This window comes from Labrus mixtus, chromosome 23 (assembly GCF_963584025.1).
Source record: "Labrus mixtus chromosome 23, fLabMix1.1, whole genome shotgun sequence".
NCBI lineage: Eukaryota > Metazoa > Chordata > Actinopteri > Labriformes > Labridae > Labrus > Labrus mixtus.
Genome location: NC_083634.1, coordinates 2,382,758 through 2,410,307, shown reverse-complemented (window position 1 = coordinate 2,410,307; position 27,550 = coordinate 2,382,758). Strand labels below are relative to the sequence as shown.

Below are 27,550 nucleotides of genomic sequence, written 5' to 3'. Positions count from 1 at the left end.
TATCGGGGAGTGAAAACAGAAAGAGGAGTAAGCATCGGGACACGTTGGTTGGAGGGTCCTTATGGAGTCTAGAATCCCCACTGATGACTGTTACTGGAAAGATCAAAAGTTGTGTAAAGATAGAATTGCCAATGGGGACCACCAATGCTTCAAAACAGCAGTTCAGCTACTAGTTGGTGATGTCAATGAGATTACTTCCATGTTGTATGCAGTCTATGTGTTACACTGGGGCAGTTTTCAAAACAATGAATTTCCAATCAACAAATACAACCTTTTTTTTCTGTGTAATCAGTCTGGACTCGGTCACATGTGCTAATCGTATCTTTTTGCTTCATCCTATAAAGCTAAAAATCTAAGCCAGATCTTTTAACCGTCCTGTTTTACATTCAGAGCAATGTCAGAAACTGTAAGTTTTAATGTGATCTTTCTAAATGTTCAGTTAATAAAATATAAGCCTGTTAGAAAACAATCAAGCTAACATGAAAATGATCTGTTTTTTGTGTGAAGGAATTGGTCTTTGTCCTTTATTTAAATATAATGTAATAGTGCCATAAGAATGATTTAAAAAACATGATGGGCTCTGTAGTAATGTATGATTCCTCCAAACGTATCTGGCAAAACAGAAAATTGAGGTCGATTGGCGAGTCTTCTGAAGTGCAAATTTGAATGCCAATGCAACTCTGAATTTCTACTTTCCCAGTCTCACAACTCTACAGATAAGCATCTCTTAAAACAAAGCATCATATTCTGTACCTGTGGCTGATATTCCTGTCTATAACCAAAGCCCACTTCCACCACTATCTGAGTGAAAAGATAAGCTCAACAAACCAGTGAGCTGCTGGCTGAGAACAAAAGGTCTACGCCCCACTCTTACTGAGGATTAAACACGGCTGTCTCCGGACCTGAGTTATTCTTTAGCTCGGCTCCTCTTGACACATACCAAACTCTGAGGAGAGAAAAGATTCCACCAGGGCTTTCTCTTTTTCTGGTACACGCATGGCTCAGAGCCAGACTCTGTGGAATGATTTACCTTTCACCTTTCTCGGCAGAGTCAAAGTATAACTGAAAATATCTAACCAGGCTTGCTGTGATGGAGAATACAGCACTTACCTGTCGATGTTCCACTCTTTAAATCCCAAGAAAACCAAGAACTGGACACAGATTTGTTATGTAGTGTGTTTGACTTTTTCCTCTCTTTCTGTCTGCTCACTTTGACTCTCACATGGTTGCATGACTGCAGTGTTTTGGTGTAAATATGAAACACAACCCTCTGCTGACTTGCAGTATTTTGACAGTTTACTTAGAGATCTCAGTGACAGATAAGTTTTTGCCTTCACATAATTTCAGTCAACCTGGCTTTATATTGTTAGCTCTCGGTGTCAAGGTATATTCCACTTAATCAGGAATTACCCTGCAGGTGTGTCACCAGGAATTCCTGAAAGTTACACCCCTGGACTTAACACAACAACATGTCATCACAGAGAACTTGTTTTTATGTGTCACTAACACACACAGGCCTAACACTGATGTAAATGTGAGCTGTGCTGTTGATCTGCTTCTTAGAGTTTCACCACTTTAAATTGCACCACAACTTCTAGAGACTGCTTTACTGTATATGAACAGTGAAGCGTAAAAAAACGCTGATTCTCTGATAACTGATGTCTGATTATCCTGATTGCGGTGAACTAAACTGGAAATTCCCACTGGAATGAATCCTGCCCCTCTAAAGCAGATTCTGCCTCTTCTTCCATGAGGGCTGTAGCTGACACAGATGATCGTACACAGGATTAGCAAAGGGCACATTTATGCTAGGTATATGGTATCACATCCAGCCAAATATGTACAAACAGTCAACCCTTTTCTTCAATATACAGTAGTTAATATTCAGCTTTTATCTATATTGAAGATACAACTTTTTAAAGGGCTAACAATCTTTATTCAGCTAGACTTCACAATCAGAAAAAATATGGCTGAACACTGAATGTCATGTCCTTACATGTATTGTAATTAGTTTCACAATCGTTTAAGTTAATTCTTGAGGCAACATTTCAACATTTGGGGAAACATTTTCTCAGAGTAAAATGAGAAAGATACTGTACATTTATACTGGGTTTACATCTGTACAAGCTAGCAGTGTGTTAGCTAAAGACAGAAGGGTAAAGATTATTAGCTTCTGACATTGTGCAGTTTTTTCTTTCGATATACAAAATAAATGACATATAAAATAGATGAACTTTGGTAGACTGTAGCAGTCTAATGGTTTTACCATTTGTTAATCTTTGAGCTAAGCTAACCTGCTGCTAACTGTGGATTAGGGATGTCAGCATTAATGCTTAGATCGTGATGCATTTAAGTTCAGAAATGAATGCATTCAATTTTGTTTTAATCACTTGCTACTTTTTCCCCTTTAGGCCGACCGTATGAAAGCCATCACAACGTCTCCCTGTGTGCGAGTACTATACTTGTGGTTTGATTTCAACCCTGCTTTTATAAATTTTAAATAAGGACCTTCTGGTAGATTGAGGGTTATTACATTAACTTAGCTGAAAAAGTAACTCATTAAAGATCATAAACTAAAGTCAAAACGCTAAAAGGAATGGTAGAAAAGTGAAATGTTTGAAGTCATAAGGTGAATATTACTTTTGACTGGTCAGCTGAGCTATCTGGGAGTTTTTTTTATGAAATGAGACATTCAAAGACGCGGCAGTGTCATTCTTTACCATCACTGTGACTACACGGAGACACTGTGGAGTCTTATCTACGGTGCGCCTAAAGGGACAAAATAGCATGGTATAAAAAAAAATAATGCTATAATCTCAGACCTCAATTAATCCAGATTAACTAGTTAATGCTGACAGCCCTACTTAAAACAGTACAACAATTCAAAATAAAAGCACAACAAAAACAGTTTTGAAATGGGGAAAAAATTGAATTTCAAACATGCGAGTAATCAAGATTTACAATTGAAATTAAATGATTAATTCTAATGAAAGATTATCGTTTGACAGCCCTACTGTAGATTAATTACTGTACAGACATTAGTGCTATCAATCTTTTTATGTAACTATCAGCGTAAAGTGAGTCTATTTACCAAAATATCAAACTAATGCCAAGCTCCTTTTATAGTCTATGATTCAAACATTCATGAACAAAAGCCATCTCTCTGTTTAAAGAAAGTCATTCTTTATCACTTATGAAATGCTTTCTAAATTTAAATGCACATTTTTATGTGTGTATAGATGATGGGATGCTGTGGTGTCCTGCAGAGATGTGCTGATTTAACCCCACATGATGTGCAGTGAAAGGATGCAGAATGAGCTATCTATGAGCATCCTTTAAAGTGGGGTGCTGAGAAATGATGATTTGCAGGCAGCTTGAAACTCTGGAAACTCTACAGAAAAAAAGAAAAATGGCAGCAAAGTAAACATTTTCACAGATTACTGACAGAAAAAAAAGAGAAAAAAAACCATCACCCACCCACATATAGTGCCCGTTTACTCACTGCAGAAGCATTTAACACGATCCTGTATCTCAACATATTTTGCACGAAAGAGAGGGGAGCGACACCGTATTTTCCCACTTGGAAAAACTGCAAAGAGAACAGAGACCTTTATAATACACATCAAACCAAAACTGTCACCAGAACCTATTTTTACATTGTTTCTTTGTCTGCTTTACTGACAAACTGTATTCTTAGTGTTTGCCAAAAAAAGGCCTCAACCAATACTCTCCTGCCAATAGAAGACTTCAGTAACATTTCATAACTGAACAGATGATGATTCAGCACTTTTTCCACCAGCATGCAGATTTTCCTCATATTCTAACACAAATGCATGAAACACATGAAGGACACTGACCTCTGCACCCACACTTGCGGATGTGCTCTTTGGACACATTATATTTAATGTGTGAAGCTGTGCACAGTGGAAACAGAAAAGTATGAACTCATTAATGTGGAACAGAAATACATCATCCATCAACTGTGTATGACCGGTTCAGAGTGTGCAGCATGCAAAGTCACTAATTTATAGGATCCACATTTAACTCGTCTTGTATTTACCTTTGCTTTCATGGAAGTCGTCCGTTAGAATGATGAGCAGGAGAGCGACACCTACGATCCTGGACATGCTGGCAGTGTTCTCTCACGACAAAGTGTTCAACCCAAGAAGAGAAAATAAGCGATTATATAGCGACATTCATGTGGGTCTGCAGGGTCTGATCTGCAGGTTAGGATCAGTCTTGGCAAGTCCTATGGGGGGATTTTTTTTTTTATAATCCTTCAGCCGTGCATGGATTCATCAGTAGAATGTGATGAACATGTAGATAACACATCCATTCACAACAACAAGTGTTCAGATGCACAAACATACAGGTCAGGAGAGGGCATGGACTTTGAGCTTAGTTTAAACTTGAATAATCTTATTGTGACTGTCATAGCCCGGCTCGTGTGACAAATGAGCAAGCAAGCAAACAGCAGCAAGTGGTCACATGGTCGTCACAGTCACTCAGATTAAATGTAATATGTTTGATCCAACACTAATAAGGGGCCACCAGTAGCCTAGTGGTTAGTGTGCACGCCCCAATGTACAGAGGCCTCCAAGTGAGTGGCACATTAGAATCCAACATGTGGCTCCTTTCCTGCATGACATTACTCTCTCTCTCTCTCTCTGATTTCTCACTTGATCCACCGTCCTATCTCTAAATAAAGGCATAAAAAGCCCCAAAATCAACCTTAAACAGGGTTTGTCTTCTAAAAAAAAAATCTTACTAAATATAAGTTTAAGAGTTTTTCATCAAACTTACCTTCATAACTATATTTAACCGCTGGTAGGTTCAAACTTAAACACAAAGAAGGGTGAAAGCAGAAAAACTAAAACTATAATGTTCAGTACTGTGCATGTTTTAGGTGACCACTAGCTTTGTTGTTTTGGCTAAGTTTTAATGAGCATTCATCTGTATTACTCAGTCTCTTAAATTAAGATACAGCCGGGTTAATAAAGTCAGTTACTAGAGTAGCATGCCTTTGCACTAAGATCATCTTGAACACTTTTGGGGATACTGTCTTTTAGTTTTGTGAAGTAATCTCCTGGTTTAATATATCAGGCTTCTTTTAGCACGTCCACGACTTCTTCTTTAAGTTTAAACTGTCTTTAATTTCTCTCCCTCTGTAATAATCTGGTTTTTAACTCTGTGGAGGCCGGTCCATGACTCTCAGTGTTTAATCAAATTAAATATGAATGAACGTTATATCTAAAATGATTATCATGATCATATTGTATCCATTACACTCAAGCGTAAATGTTAGCATTAGCCGTTGTTAAATATGTTTTTTCACTTATAATACGGCCCGTTGTGTCTCCTGATTTTCAGTATCCATTGTCTGTTTGAAATGAATACAAGGTTAACATGACTTATATCTGGAGCATAACAGTAAGACGCAAAAACAACATGTTGGCTTCCCACTCTGAGTGTGACTTGACGGCAACATGGCCGCTGTTGCCTAAGTCATATTTTGGCCAAATTGTGATAGCTGCCTAACTCTAACACTGCTGATTCACCGTGCATTAGTGCCTATGTCCTCAGCCTATCAGAATGCTTGTTATATTCCAAAATCACTATCGGCCTAATTCATCTCTTTGACTTTGTTTGTTTGTTTTTTTCTTCTCTCTGAAAACCTTAAAATATGACTACGCTATGAGGCTTGATTTTTTTTTAATGACTTCAGATGATGCCCAGGTATCTTATCTGTGTGTCATTTTATTTAATGAACATAAAGTAGGCTCTCTAGCAGCCTAATTAAAGTTATGAAATATTGACAGAGTAAATGATTTGTGACTAATGTAGCCTATTGGGGTATACATCAGGGAGCGTATAATGTACCTCAAATGTAAACCTGGGAAAAGTAAAAATGGATTCTGCTTCAGGTAGAAGTTAGTGATTCTCTAATTATTATTCTCTTATTATGTGTCAGACATGAATTCTTCATCTGTAACACTCCCTCCAATTAAACTGCAGAGCTGACCTGACCCGCAGCCTCTGACAGAGAGCATTACATGTGTTATGTGTGGGGATTATCCAGCTCCGTCTGCCATTGGCTGGCGCCTGAGTCACTCTCATTACTCCTCGAGGTGCGTAATTACGCACTGCAGCCTCGAAAACTTTGGCACACCTCCGCTGAGTGTAATCCGGAGAGTCAGCAGCACTGTCGCTTATATCAAGCACACGGTGACGTCCACCTGCTGCTATGAGTCAAGACACAATGCGAGGAAATCCCCAAGGCCGAGAGAACGACGTGAGGCCCCTTTAAATCGAGAGAGAGAGAGAGAGAGTTAGAGAGAGAGAGAGAGAGAGAGAGAGATAGAGGGAGGGAGAGAAGACTGATAAACAACAACACTGCTCTCAGAAGCCGCGTTTACCGGATTCAGCGATACTGCGGCCTGGTGAAGGAAGAGGTGAGGTAACACTTAAAATATTTAACAGTATTTTTAAAAGATTACCGGAACACGGTGAGTTGTTGTTGTTTTTTTTAACGCGGAAAAGCAGTTTGACTGAGTGAGTGGATCAAACTTAAAAGACGTTGTGGTGCTATTGAACCACTGTAATGTCCAGGAAATGTATTTAATACACCTGTTAGATGAAAGGGGGGGGGGGACATGGAAGAAAACATCGCTTATGTCAGTGGAAACAGCGGAGAAGTGTGTGTGCGCACTCGCCGGACCCACGGCCAGTCCGTGACGTATGAGAGCTATTTTTGACAAACGTATTTACTTTCTCTCGCAGGCTACGAGGACTTTCTCCCTGTTCTGTCCAGCGTTCTGTCGTCTGTTTTGTTCATACATTCATTGTTGAATGCCATTGCGGAAGTGAGACGCTTTTTTCGTCACGACACAAAGCTTGAGCAGTGCTGACACCTAGCGGCCGGTCAGGAGAACTGCGCCCCATCAGGCAGAGCGATGTACGGAGCTTCAGGGATCCCGGAGCTCATCGCGCCCAGCGGGCCGCCGCGGCAGCCCGGCCCGGCGGGGCAGTTCAACCCGGGACACCCGCAGGTCAACGGACACGGGGGCGGGGCCAACCCGCAGAGGCTCGGACAGAGGGCTCCGAAACTGGGCCAGATTGGTCGAACCAAGAAAGGTGAGTGACTGAATATAAACAAAGGAGTCTTTACTTCAAACACTTTATAACACATAGATGTGACTGCTTTTAACATGTAGTGGTTATACGACATGTTTCCCTATGGAGAAGTCTTTAAAATGATCTCAACACAATGCAGGTTGATGTGTAGTCCTTCAATCAGATTATCTAAATGATGGTCATGGTTTAAAATGTACAATGATGCTAACTCATGGCATGCATAAGAAAGCTTTTTTTTATCAGAACCCAGGAGAGTAGTGGAGCTTTTTTCACAAGTTGTTGGGGGAGTTTGTTCAGGGAATCATTCGTACTGTAACTCTGGAGGTGTTTTCACTTTTGCACTCCTGAAAAATGTGTGGAGTCTGCTCTCTGTCGCTCTAATGGGGATATTTGGCTTTATATCAATGCTACGTGCAGTTTGACAGACTCACAATATGAACAAAAGAGCGGAGAACATACTGGAGAACAGAAAACCTAATTCAGCAGTTTCATTATGCACAGAGATCGTAGTGGTTCCCGAGCAGACAGTTTATGTAGTCGTGAACAGATCGCATTGGAATAAACATCAGCACCCCCTCACACTCGCTCCAGGTGAACTCTCCTCACTCGTAATTTCTGCAGGAAATTTGCTCGGTGGGTTGACAGGAGAAAGTCAAGATGAAGTCCAAGTGAAAAAGTCAGCTGGTTGCGTTCACACATGCAGCTAGGCAGAAAAAGTTCAGGAGTTTTTTTTTAAGGAGTTTTGTGCAAGTTTGAAAGCACTATTACAAAAATATTTAATAATTGAAGAAACAAATAGGGATGAGGTTTCTGTGTTAGGCAGGGTGAAAGACATCTCCACCTGGTAGAGCCTGAAAATAACTAACCCTTCTTACTGAATGAGCAACTTTCCTTTAATGTCAAACTATTCTGTTGAGCTAACTGATCCAAATCATATGAACACTGATACAGTTAAGCTCCAGTATCTGTCTGTTCTCACTCTTGACTTTTCACCCTCAGTTGATCTGGAGGACGAAGACCTGGATGACATCATGAACAACAACGGCCAGTGTCCTGTCTCCCTGTCCCCCATCTCCTAAACTTCACCGAGAAGTGCCAAAAAAACAACAACACAACCCAAGAAAACCCCACCCCCTGGGACGCCAAAAACTCCCCCCCCCCCCCCCCCCCCGTCAGCCACCTCTAGGCCTTGAGCGTGTGACGTGTCCTAAAAGAAGCCTCTGATGGCTCGACGAGGCACTTAGCGCCGGCTGAAGCTCTTAAACTGTAAATAGTGTTTATTATTTAACTTAACTTTCAGACTGTGAATGATATGTATCGCATCGCTCTCTACTCTATACCTCGGTAGGCAGTAGGACATCAGGAGAAAGTGTCTGTATGTTTTTGGAAGCTTCTAACAAGGGCTACGTTTCTAAAGTTGCACTAGAACGAGTTATTTTTATTTTTTTGTTCCGATATGAGGAAACACGCTGCCTGTGAATGTGTCCCACAAACAGGTGGAAAAACGTCTTTAAGCTTTTTTTGGTTGTGCAATGACTATCACTCTTTTTCCTCTCACACTGATGATGCAAGCGGTGTCCTATTAACCAATGGATGAACGCTCGCTATACAACACAGTTAAAGGAGAACTACTACTGCGTAATTTATTTATTGTTCCAAAAAAAAAAAAAAAAAGGAGATTTTTTTTGTCGTGCTGTTATGGCTTCTACGTGTTTTTTAACGCTCTGAAAAATCTCTAAAAAAAACAAAAAAAAAACAGATTTTTTTATTTTCTTTCCAAACGGTGCACTTTGTGGGAATGCCTGTTATGTGCAGTGATATGTTGCAGAATTCTATGCATGGAGTCTGTGCAAGCATCAAGACACGTAACTGGTATCCTGCTTTTTTTTTTTTTTTTAAAGGGCTATGTAGAAGTATTTTCCCGCCACAGCAACCTCTCGAGATTTGCTGTTTTTTTCTGAATCTCGGTGTCGGTGTCCGGTTGCAGACTCGGTGGTTAAAATATCGTATAAAGGATCACAGAGGGTTTTTGGCCTGTGATGAATGTGTGACAGAAGGCATACACAGTCCTAAACGTGTTAATTGAATTGCCAAATATTACTGGATGCTATGCCAGATGGATTATTTAAAAGCGTTTCTGATTGGCTGACAGACACGTCATAAGAATGTTACTCGTTTTGTATTTCTTTACACCAGGAATCTGCTTGGGAAAAAAAAAACAACCCATATGAAGTCATGTTGTTTCTCTAGCTCAGACGGACTCTGACATAATGTCAGGCTTCACTTTGAAAATGACAGTATGTCATTATGAGAGCTTTACACTGCAGTTTGTGTTTTCAGTTGGTGGAAGATGTGCAGTGGTTACTTTTTGAAAATGACATGTTGTCTCATGCTGACGTCATGTTACTTAACAGTAGTTGGCTGTGAAACTGTTTTTTCGGGGTTCACTTTTGGATTCATGTCGTGTCGTTGAAGCGTCACATTTCACAGATGTGTTCAGGTTTTTTGTGGTTGAACATTTTGCATGGAAATGGTCGACTGTTCACAATGCATCTCTGGAAATAAAACGATGAGTCTTTTCTCTTTTCTGTACACCGAATCTGTCGTGATTTCAACGAGTTTTCACTCTTATCGATGTACATTTTCCATATTTTTTATCTCCACACATTCCTCTTCAAAATTAAACAGCTTTAATAGAAATGGTAAATGGACTTACTGCTGACTACTCAAAGCGCTTTCACACCTCAACTTAGGGTTAAGTGTCCAAGGACACATGGGACATGTGGCTGCAGGAGCTGGGAATCAAACCAACGACCATCCGGTTGAGAGAAGACGACTCTACCAACTGAGCCACATCCACATAGCGCAGTAGGTTTATGGTGCATTACACGACCCAAGTACAGATTTCAAAAAGAGTCTTTTAGTCGATATTCTCATTCTTGTAACCTAAGAAACTGTTGTGCTGACTCAGCAGTTTTGCATTTATAGATATACAACATGATTCATTTTTGAGACGGGGTAATGGTGGAGTAAAATAATTAATTAAATCAGAAAGTTACAAACTGCAGCTGTCCCTTCAAAATAAAATATCCTCACTGGAGGTCAGGCTGAGATTCAGTTTGTGGAGTTTGAAGCCGGTCATAACTTTTCTCTGTGCACAATGACGCAGCACATCTTACTAGAGAGCACCGTTTTTAAAGCTTTAAAGTGTAAGTGTTTGAAAGTCATTCAATGTATAGACAGTGTTTCCAACTGAGAAACCTGAGTGATAAAAGGGAAAGTAAGGTAAGTCACTGAAGTGACCCTATGTCTGTGTTTCACTGTAGCAATGAGTCAATCAGTCTATTTGTAAAGGGACAATTCATAACTAATGTTATCTCAAGACACTTTACAAGAGCAGGTCTAGACCTTACTCTTTTTTATATTATCTACAAAGACCCAACATTAATCCATCATGAGCACGGCAGAAAGTAATATTTATCAAACTTACAGTGGCCAGAAAAACGTCCTTTAAAGAGGAAGAAACCCTGAGCAGAACCAGACTCATGATGAACAGCTGCTGAAACTGTCAGGATCGGAAACTGTGATAGGTGGAGACGCAGACGGATAGAGACAGACAGAGTAACAACAAAGAATACAATAGATTTAAAGCTACAATATCAGTTAGTAAAATATGTAGTATTAGCAGAAACAACAAAGATAAAAGACTGATCAGTCTGATGTACAGGTGAGGGACATATACAGGTGAGGGACAGGTACAGGTGAGAGACATGTACAGGTGAGGGACATGTACACGTGAGGGACAAGTACAGGTGAGGGACATGTACAGATGAGGGACAGGTACATGTGAGGGACAAGTACAGATGAGGGACATGTACATGTGAGGGACAAGTACAGGTGAGGGACATGTACATGTGAGGGACATGTACAGGTGAGGGACATGTACATGTGAGGGACATGTACAGATGAGGGACATGTACATGTGAGGGACAAGTACAGGTGAGGGACATGTACATGTGAGGGACATGTATATGTGAGGGACAGGTATATGTGAGGGACATGTACAGGTGAGGGACATGTACATGTGAGGGACAGGTACAGATGAGGGACATGTACAGGTGAGGGACATGTACAGATGAGGGACAAGTACAGGTGAGGGACATATACAGGTGAGGGACAGGTACAGGTGAGAGACATGTACAGGTGAGGGACATGTACACGTGAGGGACAAGTACAGGTGAGGGACATGTACAGATGAGGGACAGGTACATGTGAGGGACAAGTACAGATGAGGGACATGTACATGTGAGGGACAAGTACAGGTGAGGGACATGTACATGTGAGGGACATGTACAGGTGAGGGACATGTACATGTGAGGGACATGTACAGATGAGGGACATGTACATGTGAGGGACAAGTACAGGTGAGGGACATGTACATGTGAGGGACATGTATATGTGAGGGACATGTATATGTGAGGGACAGGTATATGTGAGGGACATGTACATGTGAGGGACATGTATATGTGAGGGACAGGTATATGTGAGGGACATGTACAGATGAGGGACATGTACATGTGAGGGACAGGTACAGGTGAGGGACATGTAGAGGTGAGGGACAGGTACAGATGAGGGACATGTACATGTGAGTGACAGGTACAGGTGAGGGACAGGTACATGTGAGGGACATGTACAGATGAGGGACATGTACATGTGAGGGACAGGTACAGATGAGGGACATGTACATGTGAGGGACAGGTACAGGTGAGGGACATGTACAGGTGAGGGACATGTACAGATGAGGGACATGTACATATGAGGGACATGTACATGTGAGGGACAGGTACAGATGAGGGACATGTACATGTGAGGGACAGGTACAGATGAGGGACAGGTACAGGTGAGGGACAGGTACATGTGAGGGACAAGTACATGTGAGGGACATGTACATGTGAGGGACATGTACATGTGAGGGACAAGTACATGTGAGGGACAGGTACATGTGAGGGACATGTACATGTGAGGGACAGGTACATGTGAGGGACAGGTACATGTGAGGGACATGTACATGTGAGGGACAGGTACATGTGAGGGACATGTACATGTGAGGGACAGGTACATGTGAGGGACAGGTACATGTGAGGGACAGGTACAGACATTTTGGAGTTCTACATTGTTGAAACCAGAAGCAGCACTGAAGCCAGCAGGGTCCTGACCTCCATGAAGACCTGTATAAAGGAGCAATATGTAACTCTGACACCTAGTGTTTAAAATGGGTACTGCAGTCAAAATTAAAAAAATTGGAGAGAGCTTTCCCCCTACCCACACCCTCCTCCCTAGAGTCAATGTAAATGTAGGATGCTATGTAGCGCAGTGTTTCTCAACTGGTGGGTCGGGACCCAAAAGTGGGTCACGGGGCCGTTTTCAGTGGGTCGCAAAGGTGTACCTGGAAGAAAGATTGTGTCCAAAGGTCTATGAACAAGATTGTTTAGTTCAGTGTCTTTGTTCTATCATGCTTTGTACGATCTGACTACATAAACTGCACACTTCTTTTTTATTAAATACAATCTGATGGATTGAAAAATATCTGAAATTTGGGTCGTGATTTTTCATAAAGGAGACGATGGTGGGTCCAGAGGCTCGACCAGTTGAGAACCACTGATGTAGTGGACACTGAAGCTTCAGTGTTTAGCCAGCTCTGCATTAGTCATGAAATTGTTTACGTCCAGAGTCACCCTGTGTCTGTGTTCTACCACTGAGCCACAGCGGCCCTATGTAGAGTAGAGCGTAGACATTATTAATAACTGTATGCTTCAATCCCCCTGTTGTTTTTAAGATAATTTGTCTTTTTACCAACTAAAATGAGAGATCAGTCTTGTTGTTTTCTGCCACTAATAAACTACAGCAGGTGTAGAAGTACAAGTTCACACTCTTTGAGTACAAACAGCCTATTCTAATATGTGAAAAATTATCTTTTATGCAAAAGAAAAATGTTTTGATGTCACAAACAAAGTCAGTTTTCATGACTACAACACAATCCACAATGTTGAATTTTTCTTTTATTGTTAAAGTATTGTTGAAAATGTTAAAAACCTTAAAGTCATCTTTCATAACACCAATATCCGCTACAGTGTATAAAACTATGGCATTTAAAATGTTTTTAAAAAAAAACAGCCCACAATGCTCATAGAAGATTAATAAAAATAGGACTTCACATCTCTGAAAGCTGGTTGAACTACCAATTATATAAAACTACACGAGGGCAAAAAAAGCTCGTCCTACGTGTGGAAAAAATAAATAGAGGCAGCGTCGTCTCACGGTGGCTGATAAGGAGGGCTATAAGAGCGACTGTGACTACACGATCAAATATTTCATAGGCGAGCAGGGTTTGTAACAGACGGGTGTGAAGATGGGAGGGGGTTTGTAGTGAGTGTTGTAGTAAAATGCCTGAGTGTGATCTGGTCATCCTACACACTGAGCCCCCCCCCCCCCCCCCCCCCCGTGTGTGAAGTCACACCCTGCCCATCGCAGTGTCTAAATTAGAACGAGCAACAGCTCCGATAAAACACTGTATTGTCACCCTGTGTGTCTCTGTTCCCCTGAGCCACCAGCTTAACCACCAAAGCCAAATTAATGACTTTTAATTACATGGCAAATGCTAACAGATGCTAGTTCTAACATGGAGGCGCAAGTGTTGGCTGAAATCCCCCTCTTAAGCTACAATTGGAGAAGTGGCTTGTATATAATGTCATGGGATCCAATTATAATGTATTTGTGAAGATCACTTGTAAACAATTGTGGAATGTGTGGATGGGATGAGATACATCATTCATGAAACAATTGAGGCGTGCATGATATAAAGAGGTTATCAAAGGCCTGCAGGGTCAAAAAAAAAAAAAAAAAAAAAAGGGTCCCATCTCAGGAGTGCTGTGCCTCTGTGTATCACATTTTCCCTAAAAGGCATCAGTTGTCTTCCTCCCTATAGTGCTGCGGAAATGGAGGTAAACTTCTTTGTCAGCTGTTGTTGGACTGCCCAGCTCTAGGGGGCGCTCTCACACGTATTCTTTAGTGCTGCTTGGCGGACCGGCGCGGGAGCCAGCGATGGACGGGTACTTGGAGGCGTGTTTCTTTCGTGGGCAGGAAGCGGCCAGCATGGCACCGCCCAGGACGTCTAGGAGGGCGCCCCCCCAGGCGATGAAGATGGCTGCACCGAACTCAAACCTGATGAAGAGGAGACATTGTTTACATATTATTTTAAATTAAAATAATTGGGGGGGTGGGGGGGATAAATCGAAACCTCTGGCATACCATTGTTCTCATCAATTCACTTTCAAAAGTAATATTTCAAAGTAGATTTCTAAGTCTTGCAAGACTGTAACATTTTCTGAACTGTTGCCTCTGAAACTATTAAGTCAAACAGTGTCACATGTGTCAATGACTGCAATAACTATTTGATGTTCTTTAACTTAACATTAAGCTTTATAAGCTTTGGTCAGACCTCACTAAGTAACAAACAACAGCTTTGTTCCTTATGGGCTGAAGAAAATTGTATTTCTTGGGTCAGAAATTACATTAAGCAAGTCTATTACAAAGACACATTTAGACATTTTCAATAGTCAAAACTATACTTAAAGCCGCCATGGGCAGATTTTAACTGGTAATGAAACAAGATGAAATTTAAATCGATGCCTTTGTATGACCTACAAAATCAAAAGAGACCATTATTATTTAGATTCAATATTTCTATAGAGTTATTTATCATGCCTGTAACCTCAGCCACAGGGTAGGTGTCAAACGAGCCGATTAACAGGAAACAGAAGAAGCTGCACAAAGATGCATGTAGAGGACAAGATCAGTATAGAGGTAAGACGTGGCAGGGGGCGCCGTGACACAAACCAAAGGTTCCTCAAAGGAGATTTAAACTAGACTCATTTTTGGTCTAATATAAATGATGATAAGGGTATGGTATTTTATATTATTACATGCAAAAAGGTTAGACATTGGCAAATATGGGACCGTACTTAGAACATTAAAGGATGTATTTGACATTCTGGGAAATTAAAGTATTCACTCTGAAATAACACCTTGATAAAAAATCTGTTTGAAACTTCCTCAGACCAAGAAATATTCCAGCACATAGCCATGAAGATTTAAAAAAAGTTTAATATATTAGTTTGTGTCACCTTTAGACAGAATCGTGCTAGTTTGTTATTTAAAACTGTTTCTACTCTTTAAGCTAAGCTAATCTTAGCCACATTAGCATTTTTGTTTTGTTCATACTTATCTGACTTTCATCTATTTTAATGCTATGCTAGCTGTCCTGATGGAAGGTATTTATTTACCTACTGAGCGTTGTTTCTGCAGTGTTCACATTTCATGCTAAGCTAATTGTCTTATTTAACCCTTTAATAGCAAAGGAATTAAACATTATCTAAATATGTTACTAGAAAAGTTATTTATGCACATTGCTTATGTAGCATGTATTTTTTTTTACTTACTTGGTGTTGACAGGAGTGTATGGATTATAGAAAGCCCGGATCACATTATGAGCAAACCAGGAGCACGCTACGATGGCACAGAGCCCTGAGAGGAGAGAAAGAGGACAACAAAAGATCAATCAGTCCATCAGTAAAGCATTAGAGAGTAGTAATGCCTTTTATCTTCGGTATGTGCACCAGGCGGCTCGCTGACTTCAGCACAATTAGCTTTTAGTGTTTCTGTTCTTTTCAGAGGCAGTTAGACTTCTTTTGTTGGCTGCGGCGCCAGGAGTACTGGACTGAACACCCCTGGAGCAGAGGAGTGGGAGGAAGGCTTTCTGGACGAGGGATCAAACCTCCTCCTACTTACTGTATCATGTCCATGAGATGAGCATGGCTGGCTTTGATATAAAAAAAAGCCTGTATTCATTATCATGGGTCCAAGAGAGGACAAGCTAACCCCCACCCCCTCAGCCAACATGTATAACAACACCATTAAGTTCAACTTTGTGCTTTTGAGAAACTTCTCTGGTACAATTTTCCAAAAGTCCATAAAGTCAACTAAACAGAGTAGAAGAGAAGATAACATTTCTTAAGTGAAGCAGCAGCTTTAAGGACATTTTGAATTGTCCATCACATACATTTCCATGTCCCTTCAGAGAAAGTTATCATTTAGGTGTTCTGTTTACCTTCCTAAATAGCTCCATCCTCAATTTGTGTTTGGTTAATACCTGCAGATTTTGATGTTTATTTAGTGTTAGTAAGCTCATGTTCACTTGTTAAAACTCCGAGCTCAGGAAAGATTTCACCAACTTATCATTATCATGTGAACAATTTCCAAAGACATGTATGCATGCAGACATTAGCATTGAACGCAGTAAATGAAATAAGATATTCTTGTTTTAAAGTTACAAGTGGGTCAAACACTTGAAACATCATGGAACCAAGTGCACATATTTCAGTTGAAAACATGTTTAAAGAACGTCTAAGGCCAGAGTTGAAAACTGGGTAAAAAAGGGACGTTTTCACAGACTATTTAAAGACAGAAAACATTTAACTAGGAGACCTGCTTGTCCCACATTTACACACATAAGTAACCAGTGATTCTCAAGTTATAAATATTTTTTAAGTGATTGAATTGCTAAGAGCTGAATTTGAAATCAGCGTTCGAGGGAAAAAAATGTTGCCGCCAGGTGAGAACAATATGAAAACAAAAACATATAGAACACAGGCACATAGACTCAGACAATAGAAACAAATACTGTGAACGACATTAAATACATAAATAGTTCATCGTACACCAAGTCGTTTCAAACCCCTTTCCCTGCTGTCAGATCATTTATCAATTTAATTAAAACTCCTTCTGTCTGGTAGTCGGAGCTGCACAGATTAAGTACCTGCACATGTGAAGTCTTATATCTTCTTCTGTGGAGAAATTTTGAAACTGCCCTCTTTAAAATGACTCTGAGCCACATTTATGGTTTTTGTATGAATAAAAGAATGCACTGACGTCTTTGCCAAGGCGGGATTACACCAACCTCTGCAAAAGTATTTTGGAGTAAAGGCATTACCATCATCGTTTCCACTCACTGGGAAGCCGTTTAAAATACTTGTTATCTGCTTCAACGGTTCCAAATGCAAACTGCATTGATTAGTTCTTATTTCTAAAGGCCCTGACACACCAAGGAGCTCGTCTACCGTCGGTCCTAGTTGGACCGGCGGTGACTGGTCGTCACCTAGTTTTTGTGGTGTGTGCGGCTCCGTTGCTGCCCATCGGCCCCTGTCCGCCTTTTTTTGGCCGATTCGACATGTTGAATCAACGTCAGCGGTCAGTGAGAGGGATCTCTCTGATTGGCTGTTGGGAGGTTTCATTTCTCTCCAGCTCTCCTCTCAGGTTCAGTAAAGCCCCTTGAGCATGCAGCTGTAGTATCCATACTTTCTCCCATTAGTGCGGTTTCTCCTTATTTGTCTCCTCCTCCTCTTCTTTTCTTTTTCTACTAAAAGACCAAGAGCTGACAACGCCAGCGCCATTTTCTACTTTTTATCAGACATTATTCTCCATTAGTAGACTACCTATAATACGAGTGGTGACCGACAGAGGTGTGAAAATTGTCTTCTGGTATCATAACAACAGACTACAACCCCCTGCTGGAATGAAGAGTAATTTCCTGCCATGCATGTGCAGGAAGAACTTTGTGGTTGGCCGTCAGATGTAGTCTTTGTGGTTTACTCTAGTGCAACTTTTTGGCCAAGACAAATGGCAACAGGAGGTGACCTCATAGGCGGCCTTCATCACCACTAGTTCTTTGCCTTCTGCTTGGTGTGTCAGGGCCTTTAATGAAATCAGAATCATCTTGGGCGTGGCTTAGCCCTGAATGAGTCCAGAGGCTTCAGGTGCAAACATGTTTTGGTGTAACACTTGTATGTAGGGAGGTGATTCTTGGCATGACAATAGCTAAATGCCAGAGATCATCATCTTCCTGTATCTCCCTCTAGTCCAGTTTTCAAGCCCAACAGAGTTCTGGCAGACAGCTGATCATCATGAGTCTGGTCCTGCTCGAGGTTTCTGTCTCTTAAAGGACGTTTTTTCTTGCCACTGTGACTTTGCTAAAAGTTGCTTAGGGCTCATGATGGATTAATATTGGGTCTTTGTAGATAATATAACAAAGAGTAAGGTCTTTTACCTGCTTTTTGTAAAGTGTCTTGAGGTGACATTTATTATGAATTGGTGCTGGACAAATAAAGACTGATCAGGAAGTGATTAGGAAGTGCTTCAATGAAACTTCACATGACATGATAATGGTTGAATTAGCATCATATGCATCCTCACCTCCCACTAGCAGGATGATGCCTCCTGTCATCGCGATGCGGGACTTTCTTAGTTTGTCACTACCTGCACAGGTGGTGCACTTCATCCCCATGCAGGCCACACCCAGACCTGCGAGGGACACGATGATACCGACGATCATCAAGGCTCGAGTCGCCTGGAGAGAACCTGTGGCAGACGGAAAGAAGAGAAACAATAAAAATATGAGAAGAGTGCAGGACAAATGTGTTGGCTCAGTCGGGCTGGGACCTCATGGAGGGTGTTTTTGGTTTTCTGGAATGTAGGAGCTCAGAAAGGTAAAACATAAAAAAAAAACAGTTTGTGAAATCCACAGAGAATATAAAGTCAGGTAATCAATCCAACATTAAATAGGAAATGATGAGGGGAGACTAATAAAGCCATCTCGACCTATCAGAGAGGCTTTATGTGTGTATCCAGAGGTTGTGAATTACACTCTCATGAGAGCGCCAGGACATTTTAATGTGAGCTTTTTCCTGGAAGAGAAACCATGGGATACACAGAGACACACATCAGCGCACACAAACAAAGACCAAAAAACACTCTTTCTTTCTCTCACTCCCTACTGTTGTTGTGTGAGGGGCCTGCCCGGCTGAAACCCTACTGTAAGGACCCTCATCTATCAGTGACCCCCCTCCCCTCACACTATAAACCTATCACAGGGGCAGCCCACCCCCCCCCCTCTCTTCTCCACTATCCACCTAGAACCAGTCTGTGCCAGTCTAGGCCATCCCTGCCCAGCCCAAACAAACAAAACCCTCCAGCACAGTAAGAGAGGGATGGAGGGATGGGGAGAGAGAGGCAGAGGAGAATAAGTTGTAGAGGAGAGGGAGAGAAAAAATAGACAGGGGGGGGGGGGGGGGGGGGGGGGGGGGGCTTGATGAGTCTACAAAGAAGGGAAACAGTAGAGTGGATTACATAGTAAGTTCAGAGAGATACAGTGTATCCTGTCCATCATACTGGTTGCATTAGTTCAACAGAAACATCAATGGGAGCTCTGACGTCGATTAAAACACCTGCTGCCTTTCACTGAGAAGATCAGGAACACACGAAAGAAAGTCATGTGTTTGGATATGATTACTTTCCATAGTCTCTGACTCAGTTTTCTGATCATAGAAAGAAATAGAGCTGGCTACAGTTATGACATACAACTTCTGATGTCAGCAATAAACGTATTCCTAGCTATCATTATGTTAGCGAGCAGAGTTATTACAGTAGAATCTACGTCGCTAGAGAATGCTAAGGTTGCCAACGTTAGCTTATTGTAAAAAAACGGTAATCAAATGTTTAACTTGAAATATGACCACGTTTTCCCTCTGGATTTTCCCTGTGCATTGTTTTTTTAGTTTTTCATCCAGCAAGATGCGATTGAATCGTACCGGTTTTTCAGAAAGTAAAAGACTTAATGTGAGTTTACTGATAACCTTCTGTTTGTGTCTCAAATGTAGAATGTACTATTTACTGTTTTCTTTTTGTTTCTTCCAAATTAAATACATTAAAATTGGGCCTATGAGTGACATCACAGTATGAAACCTACAAGATTTTCCTGGTTAGTAATTCTTCTCAGCATTAATATTGTATAGGTTACACTACAGTCACATGTTATAGTAGCTTGTAAGCTAGTTTTGATAGACTAGTTGTAACTTTCCTCGAATGCTTGAAAATCTCTCGAATGTCATTTTGTGAGGGTGAAAAGTCGGCCGGTTTCTTGCAGTCATCTCTGCACGCAGGGCAGATGATATTCATAACACCATCAGTGTATTCAAACCAGAGTTCCCAATATGCAATATGATTTAGTGGGCTTTTCTACACTGTGTGCTGGGTGATGTGCATGAGCTGTTAAAATGCCTGTGCTGCTGCAGAGGAGTTACCATGGTGACCTTTCCTGTGGAAATTTGACAATAATTATCCTGGCAGCACCTGGTAATAAGTAAAGTGTAGTTTTATTTAAGGGTTATTTAAAAGGAAACAACTAGCTCCTGCAGAATCATAAAATAATATAAGGTATCACTCAGAGTTGAATACCTCTGCACATGGACTGTTTGTCCTGTAGTCATCCATCCAGGAGAATTAGCTTTTAGTTAAGGCACCATGTAGTCTACTGTGTGTGTGTCGAGGTGTGAAGAAATGTTTAAAAGGAGGGGTGGGAGGGTTTCTCAGAATGCAACAATGTGAGGGTTGAGGTTTCTAAGAAATACTGAAAAGGAATAAGATGAATCTTTTCAAACTCTTCCTCCTGGGACAGCTCAGTGTCCTGCTCTGCAGACAAGACACTGTCCCACTGCAGTGACAGATTACAGTGATTACATGTGGTTAGTAATCATGGCCTGATGAGCCTGCCATACACTGAGGTAGCAAAGTGACAACAGTGTGGTCCTTTGAGGTCTCTAACAGGTGAGGCAGCAGGTGGTGAGACTGTGTGAAGATATAAGCTTAGAGGATCCACTTTCAGTGATGATTGACACTTTATAACATATAAGCTCAACACCTGGTGAAGTAGAATACTTACTGTCCAGCTGCAGGATGGAGTCGTAGATTTTACACTGCAGCTGCCCAGTGCTCTGAAAGGCGCAGGACATCCACAGTCCCTGGTACATGGCCACAGCTGTGATGATGTTGTCCCCGATGTAGGCTGACATCTTCCACTGCGGTAAAATAGTCCCGAAGATCAAGCCAACGATGCCGATTAGCGAGAGGAAAAATCCAAGCAGCTGGATCCCGGAGTTAGCCATCGCTGTTTTCTACCTTCACTTTTTGTGGTCCCCGCGCCCTCTCCTCTCCTCTTCTCCAAAATGCAAAACTTAAATCTATTAATAAAGATCCGGTGGCTGTTCGTACTTATTGCACTCAAAGCTGCTCCGGAGTTGTGTATCGGGGGTCCTCCTCACTCGGGGATGGGCATCAGAGATGTGGCTGATGGTGTCAAGTGGGTGTGTAAATTCTGCTGCCTGCTGATGCATGAAGATGCGATCTCCTGAGGTCGCTGCTGGGAAATGTCCCCTCTGCTTCCAGCAAAGCAACAGGTTGTCCACTCAGCACTTCATCATTTTCAAACCATTTTCTACCGTCAAGTTCTGAAGTTTCTAAAAGTGCTGAAGCTTTTTAAAACTACATATCTTTAGTAAGATTTTAAACAAAATCTGCTGCGTCTGAGAGAAACCCACCAGGGTCCAATCAAATTCATAGATGGGCAAATACTTTTTTTTTTTTTTGTTCTTTATGCATCACAGTTACTTTTATGACATCCATAATTAATCAACTGTAAATTGATCGTTTCTTTTGTTTAATCGTTATTTTACTAGTTCATTTTGGTTTGTGTCATACACAATCATCAGTTTATAAATTATATATTGTATTATAACTGATATCGATCACATTTAACTGAGTTTCTGAACAGCAACGAGCAGCCACACTGATTATAATAATAATAATTATTATTATTATTAAACACTAAACAAAACATTTGAACAGCAAATATTTGTCAAGATCGCCCACAACCATAAATATATCAGGCAGAACATCCACAGCTAGATGTGTCCACCTCCAAGTCAGAGTATATAAGTAAAGTATAGAGCAGAGGTTCTCAGCTGGTGGGTCGCAACCCAAAAGTGGGTCGCGGAGATGCTTTCAGTGGGTCACGACCAAGCGGCAACTTTCGGTCTTGAAAAAGGAAGCCAATGCGGGAGTGCAAAAACCTTCAGTTAATAAAAGTGTCTGCTTGAGGTTGGCTGCAGAAACACCAGAAGTCACATTTGACGAGCAACAAAGCTGTTTCTACTAGAAATGAACACGTTTACAGCCTGGTAGAATAAACTAAATAGGTCTGAATAGTTATTGTCATCATGGGCACACACTGTACAGGGGGTGGATTAAAAAAAAGGCTCTGTTTTGATTTTGAAAAAAATAAGTGTTATCCATAGTTAGGCTCTTAGCTGACATGATTGACAGGTGGGCGCAATGAGGTTTAAAACCCGCCTCAGCTCCAGCTCTCAGCCTGTCGTTAGGTTGACTTAAAGTTAGGTTGAGACAGCATTTCCAACATGGTGGCTGCTGTCGAAGAGCCTCCAGAGCCCCCTGCCGTAACAAATGGCTGACGTCACTCAGGCTTCATCCATTAATATTTACAGTCTCTGATCACAACACACTTTTGCCTGGAAGTCTATGAATCGCTTTCCCTCAGACATCAGTTTAATTTACTACCCTCTTAAGTCACTAAGGACCAAAATGTCCACTTCCAAAAAACTGATATAAAAATAGAACAGATTGATATTTTTTTCAACTTTTTTCTGCATATATCTCTTAAACAACTTCAGCCCTGCTCAAAACCACAAAACATTCAATCATTTTTAGGAATTTAACCCTTTAAATGCCAGTTTGATTACATGATTCTGGCATTTAAAGGGTTAAATTCCTGATAATTATTCAATATTTGACTTAAGAGGGTAGTAAACATGTTTCACAGTGTTCTATTGATCTATTAAATTTTTTTTATTTGCAATCCAAAATGTGTCAAGAGAGAGTCTTTCTTACAAAAATGTGTGCCATATGCACTAACACAGACAAAATGATGGACAGATGAAGAGGAAACATTTGACCTAATGGACAAAAATGTCCATAATGATGCATGAGGGTTAAACATTTTTGTAAATGTTTTTTCCATTTCTGTTCTGACATGTTCTGTACCTTCTTAAGTTCAAACTGCACAATTATTATATTTTTCTTTAAGATTTATTTTTGGGATTTTTGTGCCTTTAATGGAGAGATAGGAATGTACATCTACATACATGGGACGCACGCACTAACCACTGCTCCACCAGTGCCCCAAACTGCACAATTTTAAATAAATAATAAATCTGGTTGGTTAAAAAATATTGTAAATATCGAAATAGATTTGTCATGAAGGATTTGGCGGTGGATCCTGAGGCTAGACCAGTTCAAAACCACTGGTATAGATAGTTTGAATAAATACCTCACTTTAATCTAGTTAACTTTAAGCTTTAGCATTGTTGTTTCCTTATTGATAATGAGCAGGGGTTAAAGTTCAGTAGGTTTAAAGAGTTTTCATTTTTTTTCCACTTAAACAAACCAAAACGAGCGACCAGGAAACATAAAAAGTGTTAAGATATCCCAGCTGAAACATCACTTTGCTTAACCGTCACTTATAGATTTGACCTTTAAGATCTTTATTTGTTTAAGTTTTATCTTCTGCTTTGGCCTAGAAATCCTGTCTACACTGTAAATACAGTCCACACACACTGACTGACCCAGATTGATGCTATAACTCAGGAAGCTGTCACTGTACAATGTAGACTAAACCCCTTCCCTCCTGGTACCTCAGATCACCAATCACCGGCTCCGGGCAGATTCATGACCTCCCTGCTGCATCTGCAATGGTAATGAGTTCAACTTCAGGGGAAGGCAAAATGTTGAAAACAAAAATAAAAATAAAAAATAAAGTTAAAGATCCATTTTTTAAAAATACATTAAAGCAGCTGGAGGAGCTATGAAAACTGAACTTAGTCAGAGGGACTGTTTTGTTTCACATAGTTGACCTATGTTTGCTAGTTTTAGTACCAGGAGCTTTCATTATGATGTTGATTGAAATAAATATTCATTTCAAAAGAGGAACATTTTTTGTGTCTGGCATTTTGTTCAAAAGTAATATCAAGTCCCATCGATGGCAGTCTCCATGCTGGAAACCCTGTTTCAGCCAAACGACAGGCTGAGAGCTGAGGCGGGTTTTAAGCCTCTTGAAGAACCGTTACATGGCGCCCCAGCCTGTCAATCAGCTCATCTACGAGCCTTATTAATATAATTTGACAACATGTTAAATATATAACAGTACAGTAACTTTTATTTGTATGTAACTAGTTGGCTGGTTGGTGAGCGCCACCATTGGATAGTCTGAGAAGTACGATGGATTTTGGGGCGGTTTAGTACCCCCAGTGAACTCTGATCATACTTTAAAAAGTTTGGCAAATCTAGTTTACTTCCGGGCATTTCTCAAATACACAAAGTTGCATATTGTGATTTCTGAACGAACTACATACTCAATGTGACGTCTTATTTAGTATGAAGAGAATAAAAGAGTTATGGACAGAAAGAAGAAGAAAGTGAAAAACTGAGAAGAAAAAAAGGAGACAAAGAAAAGAAAAGAAGCAACAAAGCTGATACAGTCAATGCTAATGCACAACATCAGATAATGCGCAGCTGTGGCTCAGTGGTAGAGTCAGTCGTCTCTCAACCGAGATGTCGAGGGTTCGATCCCCAGCTCCTGCAGCAACATGTCTGATGTGTCCTGTCCAAGACACTTCACCCTGAATGTGCATGAATGGGATTAGTTACTTCTGATGGTCTCTTTACATAGAAACCTCAACCATCAGTGTGTGAATGTGTAGGTGTGACCTGTGGTGTAAATGTGCTCTGAGTAGTCAGAAGACTAGAAAAACTCTAAACAAGCTCAAGTCCATTTACCATCAACAATAAGTAATAATGCAAAGTTCTCATTTCTAGATGTTGCTTTGCTGAAACAGGTCCCTTGCAGTCGACTTTGGATATGCAGACTTTAAGCTATACAAACGGTGCTCTAGTTCAATGGTTCTCAACTGGTGGGTTGGGACCCAGAGGTGGATCGCAAAGCCATTTTCAGTGTGCCCGGAAAAAAACTTGTGTAAAAAAGTCTTTGAAGTGCTTTTTAAACATTTTGTTTTGTTCAGTTTCTTGCTTTTGTCACACGTTTTGTACCGACTCACAATTTTTCAAAAAATATCAGAAAATGTGGGTCTAGAGGAGTTGGTGGAGGGTCCTGAGGCTAAGACGAGTTCAGAACCGCTGCTCTAGTTAATCCTTAAATCAGATCAGTAATGACTTGTTAGACTATATGATGTAACTTCCATTAGGTGGATTAGCATGCAGATTGTCTCCCTGTCCTGCAGTGAATGGACAAACCCAGCAGACAATGGGAGGCCTTGTTCATATCAGTGGTCAGCAGTTTGTGTGACTTCACACTGTGGCTGAACAAAAGAGCTACAGCAACGCGAGAGGAAGTAATAACCTATAATCCTGGAGGAAGTCGTCCCCACTGCCAGGTTCATGGAAATGTGCTCACCTACTGGCTGGATTACAGATTTTTAATGGAATAAAGCTTTACTTTCTCTTCCTTTTTCCAGCGTTCTTGAACCCTCATTCTCTCACGTTCCTGCCCTCTCCTTCGTCCCCTTCCACCCACGTCTTCTCTTGCTATTACTCTTTTTCCTTCTGTACTGTACCCAGGCCTCAAGTCTGAGCTGCTCAGGCCAACAAATGCCTCATTGTCACTGGGGAGGAATGACCACACAGCTCAAGGAATGTGTTTGACTTTGATAGCAGAAGTTGATGAAGACGTTTGTATGGGGGCGGCTCATGGGTTGAAAGAGTTGATGGAAGAAAAAAGATGAAGGGAATGCAACGAGGATAAATGTATGAAGGTACAAAAGGTGATAAAAAAAGAGCTGGCCGAGATGTAGAAGAAGAAGATCAGGGGGCCAGCCTCGAGCCTACCAGTGCTGTTGCCACTGGCAACCTGATTTATCTGATGTCCTCTCGGCTGCGTTTCCACCGACAACCTGGACTCTCACAGAACATAAAAAAGAACATTGCTCTTTCACCCCCTCTGCTTTCCTCTTCTTTTCTTGTAAACTACTTTTTTTTAAAGCGTAAACACACATTTGTCTCGGGCGGTTTATCCGTTGTCCAACGCTCAATAGGCGGCGAAAAAGAAAACATCTAAATCAGCCTCCAAAGGAGGGGCACGGACAACATTCTCCCGTGGGGGATCTCCCCTCCCCGTTCCCGAGGCCTCCTCTGGATCTGAAGTGAGCAAGTGGAATGAGTGAGGTGCTCTAAGTGCCCCCTGGAAGTCACTGAGGCATTAGCAATAAAACACGCTGGGCCCGTGTTTTAGTTTCCCTGAAAAGCTCAGAGTGTGACAATGAGGAGGATGGCGCCCTTCTCTACATGTCCTCTGTGTCTCCATCACCTTCAGTTTTCTTATGCAACAAGACTCCACTTTTGTGCAGCAGCAGCAGGACCAACAGGACATGTCCCTGGACTTGTGGACTCATTCTTCTGGTCTTTGCTCCAAGGCAAAGAGAGAGAGAGAGAGAGAGAGAGAGAGAGAGAGAGAGAGAGAGAGGTGTTCCTGGAGAGCTCGGCAAGAGTGCAGTGAAGAAGCATATTTGGAGAGTTTGGACAAGGAGAATAAAATCACAGTCTGCAGCTCAGTGAGCATGACAGAGACCACAGTGTGATGTAGAATGTACTATACTGTGATACAGAAGTAATCAGATATGAGGCAATGTACTGCAAAGACCTTACAAAGGTGGGTCAGCACCCATGACTAAGAAGATACAATACTTAGTTTAACAAATACTTTATAATGTTACACTCTAAAGTTCTTAATATTGTTACATTAATACATAAGGTAATATATTTTAATATTAAGAATAATCTATATAAGCTCTTATTTCAAACTCCAAACAGGTGATGGAGACATTGAGCCCTCAGTCGGTCCAAAAAGGAAAATTAAATCTCTGAATAACTTTTTGTCTTTCTTTTTTTTTTTTATCTCTGTGTGGTTGTTTATGTCAGTTTGTGGACTTTGTTTTTTTGTCTCTCTGAAGTTGTTTTATATTTTACAATTTTTGTGTTTGATGTCTCGGATTGTTTTGTCTCTTTATGATTGTTTTGTGTTTTGTTTTAATGTTTTAAAGTTATTTTTCTAATGTCTTATTTTCTAATGTTTTAGTTCATTTGGTCTCTGTTTCTGATTATGTACCTTTGAGATTTTTTTGTCTCTTTGTTGTTGTTGTTTGTTTGATGTCGACTTTTGTTTAGCTTTAAGTCTCTTTCAGGTTGTCTTCTGTCCCCATGATTTGTTTTACGTCTCTTAAGTTGTTTTCTATTTCATTGATCTGTGTGTGATGTCTCTGATTGTATTTTCTCTTTTTGGTTGTTTTTTGTGTCTCATTTTGTTGATTTTATGTCATCTGTGGTTGTTTTTGTTCACGTCTTTGATGTTTGTTGCTGTAAGTCTCTTGGATGTTGTTATTTTGTG

The 27,550-nt window shown here is 40.9% G+C and overlaps 2 protein-coding genes and 2 long non-coding RNA genes across 4 annotated transcripts; 2 read left to right on the top strand and 2 right to left on the bottom strand.

Annotated features, from left to right (window-relative positions):
* Positions 1 to 1,307: 1,307 nt before the first annotated feature.
* LOC132958061 (uncharacterized) lies at positions 1,308 to 4,229 on the bottom strand. Its single transcript, XR_009666707.1, has 4 exons — positions 4,061 to 4,229; positions 3,858 to 3,914; positions 3,503 to 3,589; positions 1,308 to 3,391 (listed from the first exon to the last, which is right to left on the bottom strand). It is a non-coding gene; the product is annotated as an uncharacterized LOC132958061 (long non-coding RNA).
* Positions 4,230 to 6,151: 1,922 nt separating this feature from the next.
* Positions 6,152 to 9,726, top strand: si:dkey-112a7.4 (uncharacterized). Its single transcript, XM_061031132.1, has 3 exons — positions 6,152 to 6,452; positions 6,781 to 7,134; positions 8,134 to 9,726. Exons 2-3 carry the CDS (start codon positions 6,954 to 6,956, stop codon positions 8,211 to 8,213), a joined length of 261 nt encoding a protein of 86 aa, XP_060887115.1. The 5' UTR covers positions 6,152 to 6,452; positions 6,781 to 6,953; the 3' UTR covers positions 8,214 to 9,726.
* A 1,966-nt stretch (positions 9,727 to 11,692) lies between these two features.
* Positions 11,693 to 12,421, top strand: LOC132958853 (uncharacterized). The gene is made up of 3 exons (XR_009666846.1): positions 11,693 to 11,943; positions 12,012 to 12,045; positions 12,250 to 12,421. It is a non-coding gene; the product is annotated as an uncharacterized LOC132958853 (long non-coding RNA).
* Positions 12,422 to 13,176: 755 nt separating this feature from the next.
* Positions 13,177 to 21,474, bottom strand: cldn7a (claudin 7a). Its single transcript, XM_061031551.1, has 4 exons — positions 20,966 to 21,474; positions 18,442 to 18,606; positions 15,633 to 15,717; positions 13,177 to 14,355 (listed from the first exon to the last, which is right to left on the bottom strand). Exons 1-4 carry the CDS (start codon positions 21,186 to 21,188, stop codon positions 14,187 to 14,189), a joined length of 642 nt encoding a protein of 213 aa, XP_060887534.1. The 5' UTR covers positions 21,189 to 21,474; the 3' UTR covers positions 13,177 to 14,186.
* Positions 21,475 to 27,550: the final 6,076 nt, after the last annotated feature.

Bases quoted from the DNA above. Each gene is read 5' to 3' on its own strand.
- si:dkey-112a7.4 (XM_061031132.1), top strand. From the start codon at position 6,954: ATGTACGGAGCTTCAGGGATCCCGGAGCTCATCGCGCCCAGCGGGCCG. The intron at 7,135-8,133 runs GTGAGTGACTGA...TTTCACCCTCAG, and splicing joins GATTGGTCGAACCAAGAAAG to TTGATCTGGAGGACGAAGAC.
- cldn7a (XM_061031551.1), bottom strand. From the start codon at position 21,188: ATGGCTAACTCCGGGATCCAGCTGCTTGGATTTTTCCTCTCGCTAATC. The intron at 18,607-20,965 runs GTAAGTATTCTA...CGTCTGCCACAG, and splicing joins CTCCATCCTGCAGCTGGACA to GTTCTCTCCAGGCGACTCGA. The intron at 15,718-18,441 runs GTGAGGATGCAT...CTCTCCTCTCAG, and splicing joins CATCATCCTGCTAGTGGGAG to GGCTCTGTGCCATCGTAGCG.